At 50.0% G+C, this 9257-nt stretch overlaps 4 protein-coding genes across 4 annotated transcripts; 3 read left to right on the top strand and 1 right to left on the bottom strand.

Annotated features, from left to right (window-relative positions):
- Positions 1–54: 54 nt before the first annotated feature.
- On the top strand, positions 55–1255 carry GGI43DRAFT_27212 (exosome non-catalytic core subunit CSL4). Its single transcript, XM_083201098.1, has 2 exons — positions 55–923; positions 983–1255. Exons 1-2 carry the CDS (start codon positions 468–470, stop codon positions 1151–1153), a joined length of 627 nt encoding a protein of 208 aa, XP_083066448.1. The 5' UTR covers positions 55–467; the 3' UTR covers positions 1154–1255.
- Positions 1256–2183: 928 nt separating this feature from the next.
- Positions 2184–2969, top strand: GGI43DRAFT_378810 (uncharacterized protein; the record flags this gene model as incomplete). Its single annotated transcript, XM_083202748.1, has 1 exon — positions 2184–2969. The coding sequence occupies one exon, from the start codon at positions 2184–2186 to the stop codon at positions 2967–2969; it is 786 nt and encodes a 261-aa protein (XP_083066447.1).
- Positions 2970–3512: 543 nt separating this feature from the next.
- GGI43DRAFT_378809 (pseudouridine synthase PUS4) lies at positions 3513–5043 on the bottom strand (the record flags this gene model as incomplete). Its single annotated transcript, XM_083202747.1, has 2 exons — positions 3513–4915; positions 5010–5043. 2 exons carry the CDS (start codon positions 5041–5043, stop codon positions 3513–3515), a joined length of 1437 nt encoding a protein of 478 aa, XP_083066446.1.
- Positions 5044–5849: 806 nt separating this feature from the next.
- On the top strand, positions 5850–9254 carry GGI43DRAFT_391363 (uncharacterized protein). Its single transcript, XM_083204428.1, has 5 exons — positions 5850–5904; positions 5956–6578; positions 6644–6927; positions 6979–7137; positions 7191–9254. The coding sequence occupies exons 2-5, from the start codon at positions 6314–6316 to the stop codon at positions 8823–8825; spliced, it is 2343 nt and encodes a 780-aa protein (XP_083066445.1). The 5' UTR covers positions 5850–5904; positions 5956–6313; the 3' UTR covers positions 8826–9254.
- The last annotated feature ends 3 nt before the right edge of the window (positions 9255–9257 follow it).

The following is a 9257-nucleotide window of genomic DNA, read 5'->3' as shown; positions in this document are numbered from 1 at the left end:
TACATAAGCACCCAATACCGAGTAAGCTTGGAAAAATGGATCTCTCTGCAGGCCGTCAGCGTCAACTCGGGGATCTTTTTTGTCGGTCGTCTTACCAATGGTTGCAAATCAATCGACATTCCGAGCCGTTCCATGCTATTTTTGCAAACAGAACTTCATGCGGAAGTGAACATTGAATATGCTTCTCAAGAAATATTTCAGGGATGCCATCAAATAGAGAAAAAGGGCCGTATAAAGTACGAATAGAGGATTGAGAAACCCACTCCGTGCGTTTTACTTTCTCTGCTCCGCTTTCCGCCTTGGACAGCCCACTTCGGATCCGAATGCGGATTTTGCGGTGGGTTAGCTAATCGGAGCTTTTCACGTGATGCTTATCGCGATAAGACTTTTCGTGCTGTCATGGCTGGCGATTTTTCGATGTAGCGCAGAGAGTTGAAGCTGCTTCAGAGCCGCCCAATCTGCTTTCGATGGCGACCGACACTCTGCCTTCTCTCGCCATCCCAGGCGCAATCTTGGGACCTGCCAGCAAATATGCTTCGGGCCCAGGCACACACATTTATGGAGGCAATATTGTTTCTTCACTGCTGGGCAATGTGAACGTCACGGCACCAGCCAAGGCTCCTGGACCAACCAAGCGACTAAATAAGATCACGGCTTCATCTGTGGAAGAATTATCGACCATCTCTGTTATTAGGCGCGGCCGCAAGCGAGAGGTCTTGCCGGATGTTGGTAACACTGTGTTGGCGCGCGTGGTGCGCCTTATGCCAAAGCAGGCCATCGTAGTCATTCAACAAGTTGGCGATACCGTTCTGCAGACAGAGTGGCAGGGCGTGATCCGGGTACAAGATGTGAGGGCGACGGAACAAGATAAGGTCAAGATTCACGAATCATTCAAACCCGGTGATATTGTTCGGGCCCAAGTCGTAAGGAGATATCCCTTCATCATCAGCGTTGACCGTTAAGACTAACAATATGTGATCAGATCTCCCTGGGTGACCAAGCCAACTATTATCTCTCAACAGCATCCAATGAACTTGGTGTTATTATGGCGACTAGCGATGTCGGCAATGACATGGTCCCCATCAGCTGGAAAGAGTTCAAGGATCCCGATACTGGCGTGAGCGAGCCGCGAAAGGTTGCCAAGCCAAGCTGAAGCAACTGCTGAGACACCGAAATCGAATGCCGTCTTTTGTACCATGCACAGAATCATAATTTGCAGATATCGTCAGCAGCAATAGGTCTGGTTAAGCTTCTCAGGCCACGCATATGCAAGCAGCTGTGGGTGCATAGCTGTACAACCTAAGCAAGGATTGGGGTGAATTAGTCAAAAACAGGGTCGCTGTTAGATCCTGTACGCTCAGAACGCCGAAATGGATGGCGAACAGATGAGGCGATACATTGGATGATGAACTGCATAGGCCTCCCAGGCACGCATTTGAATGTTACTGTGCTCCATCGAAATAGCTTGGCTGGTAGACATGGGTATGGGTATGGAATCAGGCTTGGATTTAGCGCGCTTTTTTTTTTTTGAGCTGTGCCTGACTAGAGAACTGCAGCGTATGCCCTGGATTGCCGCAACTATCCGTTGCTGTAACATTAGAGCTCTCAGAGGTGCTCTTAATCTTGAATAATCCTATATATTGATAAAGGGGCCCCTACGAAGCAATAGCAGTACTAAAAGTGTCTTATTGTCATTTGTTTGCTCCTTGCTCCTTATCTGTGCGTATGTGTCAAATGTATCTAATTATAGCATCTATTCGCGTCTCGTGGAGGCTGTACAACGGCAATCCAGTTTTAAAACGATCAGCCACACAGACCAGCTCATGAAATAGATAAAGCGGACCTTGCCGCTGTCAGTGTCTCCAGCCCCCCTGCTTGCATTGGCTCTTTAAAGGGCATCTTTGCCTGTCGCCCTCATAAAGTTGTGTCTGCCCCTGTCGAGCGCTCCACTAACACACGCGACATTCCCTTAAACCACCCCGCCAGCGCACTTGCATCTGCACCTGCTTCTTCAACCCTACGACTGCCTAACTGCCTGGGTGCGTGGCAGGCACTGACCTCATCCCATTTTTTTTGGTCTACAAACGAAAAGACGAGAGCTCGGCGTATCTTGTGCCGAAAGCGGCTGGAAAAGGCATAACGGAAGGAAAACAAGGCAACATCTGGCTACTATGTCGTCCACCATGGTCGTTACGGCGGCTGCTTCGAAAACAACATCCCTCTTTGTTGATCCCAGCCCGTCCTGCTGCCCCAGCTGCGGCGTCGTGATCCCCCCACACGATGCCGAGCCTCCATCAACCCAGCTACTCGATGCCCAGGCTCGCATCGCCGAGCTCGAAACCCAAGTCTTTCAGCTGAACCAGAAGGCCACTGCCGCCGTAGACCGGTGGGCAGACTACGAGGCCGAGCTGTCCAAACTGCGAGCCATGCTCCCTCCGTCCACGCCCGAACAGCACGCCATTGCTGCATCACATAGTCCCACCCGCTCGTCATTCTTCCAAGCTGGCGCGACGAGGATATCCGCACTGATGTATTCGCGTCGACCACAGACCGCGAGCCCTCCGACGGTACCCAGGGCAGCGCCTCCCGTGACGCCGCCGCCGACTGAATCAAGAACGACAATGACGACGAGAAACGGCGGCCGTACAGAACAAGATCTGCTCGAAGCGTTGGACAAGGAGCAGATTTTGCGCAAAGCGGCAGAGGGTCGCCTCAACGAGACGAACAGGGAACTCGAGGATCTCAGTGCGACTCTATTTGAGCAGGCCAACGAGATGGTGGCCACGGAACGTCGCGCCAGGGCAGCCCTAGAGCAGAAGGTGTCGGAGCTCGAGCAACGAGATCTGGAGAAGAGAATACGGCTGGATAAACTGGAGATAGCTATGCATCGAATCGAAAAAGTCAAGACGCTGCTGATAGAAGGATCCGATGCAGAGGCTCTGTCGTTGGCGTCTAGGGATATTGAATAAATGGATACACGAATAAATGAACGGGCAAAAATAATAATGGGCGAATTGGATGGATCGGTCTCATGGGTTGGATTACGGATTATCAGATAAATGGGAACTGGAAGCGTACTTGTATTGATATTTTTTTTCCTTCTTTCTTACGCTTTTCTTTTGTTGGCGAATGGGCAATGCGCGACAGTAGGGACATGCCCCGGCTTTGACTTTGATATCCTGGCTCCTGGGCTTGCACCACTGGAGGATGTGGCCGGGAGTGCACACTATATAAAAGGTATCAACTAATCACTGAGTAGAGAGAACATGAGAACTAAAATGCATCTTTGTGGTAGCGCGGTGTAAGAGACTGCACTCGCGAAAGTATCTGCTTGCGATTCTATATAAAACGCCTTCGTCCCCCTACGCCATTGGTTTGTATACGCATAGGCCTGCGTTCCTGACTCCAGCTGTCCGGGACAACGCTGTCGTATTCCCCTCTTGTACAACAAAAAGGAGATATCCGCTTTGAAATGTTGATCATATTTATATATTTTTTTTGTTTTTCCCACCTCAGTCGTCGAATCCGTTCCAGGACTTTTCATCATCTGACTTTGTGGGTGTTTTGCCATTGATCTGCCTTGTAGGCTTCTCTCCATCACCTTTAGCCTGGAGTTTACGAGCGGGCGACGAAGCGCCGTTCACAGAAGGAGACCGTGATCGCTTTTCAGATCGAGGAGGGGCTGACGCGCCAGGGCTTGGGCTTTTCTTTTCTGGCTTCTTTGGCGGCTCAGCTGCTTGGACACCAGGCCATTGTCCTTCGGGCTCTCCATTCCATCGCGCCAGCATATCGGCAACCTTGGGACCCCAAACCTCCTCGCCCTTGGCCAGGTCTTCGTACTCAAGACAATTGGTGCCGCCGATAGTGAAATCGCTCTGGCGGGCACGGGCAAGCTCTGCCATGAGGCCTGCCGATCCCAGTTTGGTGCCAAGATCATGACAGAAGCTTCGAACGTAGAAACCTGATGTCACCTTTAATCGAATTCGAGCAGCAGGAGGACCCTCGTCGTTCCACGGGGGAGGGGTGCTCTCATCGGGCGAAGGAGGGACAAGATTTTTGCCCTTGTTTGAGTAGATGGGCTGAGGCAGCTGACCAAGTGCGCCAGACATCATGGCAGAGTGTTTGGAAGGGCGCTGCTTCTTACGGGGCGCATCTCTGATGAGCTCATCTTGTCGCTCTTCAAATTTGCGCTTGAAATTCTCATGCGCCGCAACTGCCTGGTCATCCTGCTCCTTCTCCTCTGGCGTGAGCTTTCGCGCAGTCTCCTGTTGCTTCGTAACCCGCCAGGCCTGCTCGGCAAGATTGCGCTCAGCAGCTTCTGCCTCCTCCGTTGGCCAACGATGATTATGCTTCTTTGGCTCGTACCAGTCCAAAAGCTCAATTTCCAGCACCTCAACCTCTCTTCCTTCAATCTCTCTGGGTATAGGCTTTCCTTCGCGCGCGTACTCGTAGAGAGGTTTGCCGTTCATCTTGAGCGCAGAGTAAAGAGGTGGGATCTGGATTTGCTTGCCCTTGAACCCCTCCAGTTCCTTTTCCACCATCTCTCGTGTAATGTGATCATACGGACGTTTGAACAGGAGACGGCCGACTCGGTCGTAGGTATCGGTACTTGCGCCGAATAAGACGATGGTCTCGTAAGTTTTGGTGCAGTCGAGGAACTGAGGCAGCTGCTTCGTGGCAGACCCAATGCCCAGAATCAATACACCCGTCGCCAGGGGATCCAAAGTTCCACCATGGCCGATCTTGACCTGGGAAGCTTTCTTCTCAGCCCTGCGCCGATTGAACTGGTTGCCTTCTTTCAGTCGTCGCGCTATCTCTGCGTCGATCATCGGCTTGAAGAAGGAGGAAGGGTTGAAAGCTTGCTGACACTCTCGAATAACCTGGGCAGAGCTGAGGCCGCAAGGCTTGTTTATGGCTGTGAAGGCAAACCAAATTGCATTAGCAACATTTCCTATGAGCCAAAATCATTGGCAGAGCAGAAATGGAGTGCATGGGAAGACAATGCCTACCAAAAACACCATCCCGGACGACGTCCGAAGCCATTGTTGATAGCACTTTTCCAAACCGTCGCATACGATTTCAAAATTAGATATGGGTAAGAGAAACGAAGAAATATGAAAGAGAGTGAAAGGGAAAAGAGGGCGCCAGACTGAGGATAAAGAGGGAAACCGCAAATTATGTGGTTTTCACAACGATCTCACTTTCACCTCCAACAATCAACCCGCGATTCAGGCTATGGACGGTGATGGGAAAAAAAAATTAACTTAGCGCAGCGATAAGAGATTGTATGTATATATACCTGGACTACGCCGAGCTAGCATTGCAAGTACACGAGGCGCGCTACAGGCAGTATTGCGAGGCATGTACAGGAACCCCTCCTAGCCAGATGGAATGTGACCGGTACAGCGAGTAAGGCTCTGGGTAAAAACTGCTGCAAGGGTCAGGTCTTTATTCTGTCATATCCACTGCTGTACTTCGTAGACAACTACTTTTTCTGAGAAGAATGTCGGCAAACGCTAACATGGAGCTGCGCCATGCGTCGCATTGCGAAATAGACCATCAAGAATAGAATAGATAATACGAATTATAGTCTACAGGCATGAAATACTGTCTGAAAAGCGATAACATACAACTTCTATGCACCTCTATGCCCGAAGAACACTGTGATGGCAGAATTCATGAAATGGGAACTTGACAGGCGGCACATTGAAGTTCTAGTGGGGTCATGCTACAGCGCTGCTTTGTAGAATACTCTGGCGTTGAGAGTGCCACTATAAGTACAGCGAGTCCTTACAGGGCTTCTCCAACTGCCGTTTAGCGCAAGCAGAGCTGTCAGAGCCGCTGGTCCCTCCAAAGGCTCTACCGCCTATTATCCCGGCGCACTCATTAGTCGCGAATCGCTAGGTAAGACGCCGAGTTAGCGCGTTGGCGTGTTCCACTGCTAAAGCACTGCAGGCATTATGACCTACTTCTAGGTGCTGTAGCCTTTTCAACTTCCATACCATTTACTTCGCATCTGCAGCTGCGCAACACCGTTTACAGCTCTCCAGGCTTGGATTTTGTGCATAATCCTCCGATTGGAGCCAGAGAACAGCATCGTTCCATTTCCCTCCAATAGAACCCAGTCTGCTGGCCAGCAATTCATCACGCCAGCTTCAAGTACTTCCCCACGATCGCCACAACGAAACATCATTTCGATCGAGTCGTCGCTCTCATACTGCTTCCTCCGGGTCGAACTCTGTTACTTATCAGTATTCTCTGATTCCGGATAGCACCACCGTTCTATGGTTACCAACCGTCATCTCAACTTACGATGAGTGGGCGCAAGCGAAGGGCGTCGACATCGAGTGTCGAGACCGTTGATGGTGACAAGATTCGCTGGCTGCAAGAGTCTTCAGTCGTCAGATCGCAACCGAAGGATGTTCACAAGGATTCATATCCTTCCCTTGAACTTCGAAATGCCACCGTCTATGATAGGAAAGGCGAGGTTCTCGAGAATGCCCTCGATGTTGCTGTGAGAGGCCCGTATATCGTGCGAGGCTACCTCATCATGGAAGATGCTTCGGAGAGGAGACATCGTAAGTTGCCTCCACACACTATCCCGCCACTGAAGTCGTCGCAATAGATTTTCTAACAATCACAGTTATCATGAGAGTCCGATCGTCCACTCCTATAGAGATTCGTCATTGCATTGCCTATTCGATCGGAGAATCGCCTGGAGCGCGCCCCCTCGTGTGGGTGCTGGGCCGAGGAGCCTGGTACGAGATCAGCCCTTCAGAAGCCTATCGGCCGATATTCAATAAGATGTGCGAGGCCACGACCATGTATTATAATCTGGTGGACATATACAATTCAAAACGGCTTAACGAAATTCCGGAGGCATCAGATTCGAGCCTTCTAGAAGCTCTCCACGATGACTTTCTGCAGGTGAGTGAATAGTGATGACGATAAAAAGGCCAGTGCTAAAGGGACTTTCAGTATGCCATGAAAATCGGCGATGGCGCAACATTCAATGAGGTCTTGGAGCGGTGTGCTGAGCACGCCATCTTTTTGGTTTGCCAGCTCACGCAGGAGTCTCTCGACCTTATCGACTGGAAACAAACTCCATTCTATAAATGGTTCACGACTGAGCACGCCGTAAGTGGCTAACTTCGCTACAGTTGCTGTCTTAGTGGCTAACGTCCATATAGGATGTGGTACGTAAAACTATCGTAGCACTCAAAAACCCTCGAAAAGCGCGCAGTCCTTCACCACGTGAAAGAGCGAGCCCAGCACCAAGTAACAGGTCCTCAAGTCGCATCACCAGGAGCGTCAGCACGGAGAAAGTCGACTCTGATCAAATCCAACTATCAAAGCGATCGAAACCAGCCTCAAATGCGGACATGGCTATCCCTGCTCCCACTGCCCAGCAACCGGGAATGCCCATCCAATCTGCTGATAATGCCATGAGCGCTGCGGATGATGATGATTCTCCCTTTGCCTCCGTTCTCTCCGCAGTAGAGGAGCTATACGAAAAGCGAGCTGGAGCGAAGAGAGGCATCTCTGGAATGACTGCTCTTAATCTCCTCTACTTTGACTACAAGTTCCCCAATTACAAAGACGGTTCTGTGGGTTCCCACAAAGTACCTGTTGAAGAAGTTTTGCATTACAATGCTGCTGCTTTGTTGCAGAAACTAGACAAGGACAAGTTCCAAAAGTTTCAACTTTGGTCATACCTGGAGGAGCTGGCACAAAAGCCGTTCAACCCACGCTCTATAAAACCATCCGATTTCCCTTACCGCTTGGTGCCACGCAAGGCAACTCAGCGTTCGTCAAAGAAGCCAGTGCCATCTGCTGTTGACAGAGACTCTTCTCCGCGTGAAAACGGCGACTTTCCCCGCCCCATCGGCAAGACCTTGAAGCGGCCTGGCCGGAGACCGGGCAAGACATCCAGCTTGCGAACGGTGACTTCTTCCAAGAAACGAGCTTTTGCCGAGATTGGAGATGATAGCGAGCCAGATTCCGAATCATCAGGCTTGAAACGATCACATTACTTTTCTGATAAAGAGGAAGAGGAAGAAGAAGATGTTTCTATGCAGGACTCAACTGGGGCAAACACCCCCAGGGATGCTGGTCAAGCTGCTCAGTCACGATCTGAAGAAATAGAACCGATCCAGATTGTGATTCGAACAGAGAAGATACCCTCTACAATTCCTCGAGGACCCGATGACGCCTGGACCTGCGAACAAGACGGCTGTACCTACGTTGTACGAGGCGGTGATGCTGACGGGTGCCAAGCCCGGATCCAAAAGCATTTTGAAGAGCACCAGGAGCAAACCAATAGGCTCAATCTGGCGGTCACTGAAAGCTCCCGTGGCCACATGCCAATCAAGTATGCCTACTTCCCACCATTTCTAATCCTCGTTGAGTTCTCTCCTCCTACAGATGCAGCAAATACTGCCATCTCCGATGTCGACCCTCATCATATCTCAATGATCTCTCCACCACCCTCACTATCATCACATCCCACCACCACCCACTCGTCTCATTCATCAAATCCCACAACAATCGAGGCCTTGCCATCCCCAAGCCCACCACCCAGCGAAATTCCAGATCTTAGTGGATCGGCAAAGGAGTCTTTCCGTCAACTGGTTGATCAATTTCGCCGCCGTCCTCAACCTGTCTCTGATAGAATTGCGAGTCTAACACTCTTACAGTCATTTACTCGAGAAGCTCAAACGGATGGGCGAAAAAACGGAACAGCCTGTCATACCGGGCGGAACGATACCGCAGCCAATCAAGAGGAAACTGATAGCATGACACTGCGGCTCGATGACGACGAATAAATTTCTTTCTGGGCAAAGGTTTTCTTTGTCCCCTTTTCTTTGACGCATTTTGTTCCCCTTTGATTTAGCAATATTTGAGTCGTAACGGACTTTTGGAAGGAAACAGAACATGGTAACAAATGGAGTTGAGGGACGGTAACGAATCTTGCTTTTTGCTATGACATGCATATAATACCACGACGAAGACGACAGCAACGAAAACGACATTGACTATAAGTCTTGTCATTTTTATTCTATTCTATTTTATTTTTTTCTTCTCTCTCTCGTATAGACAGAAGTTTTTGTAAGAAAGTGGCTTTTTGGAGGACCGGACAATCGTGAAAAAGTTCGCGATCGCACATGATGAAACTTATCAAGGATGAGCATAGCCTATTGGCTCATATAGCAATAATTGTCAAAGAAATAAAATCTTTTACTGAGCACGAAGAAGCA

Source organism: Trichoderma evansii (genome assembly GCF_050947405.1).
Source record: "Trichoderma evansii strain SZMC 28006 chromosome Unknown GGI43scaffold_1, whole genome shotgun sequence".
NCBI lineage: Eukaryota > Fungi > Ascomycota > Sordariomycetes > Hypocreales > Hypocreaceae > Trichoderma > Trichoderma evansii.
The sequence above is the reverse complement of the archived record's forward strand: the minus strand, read 5'-3'. Positions and strand labels throughout refer to the sequence as shown.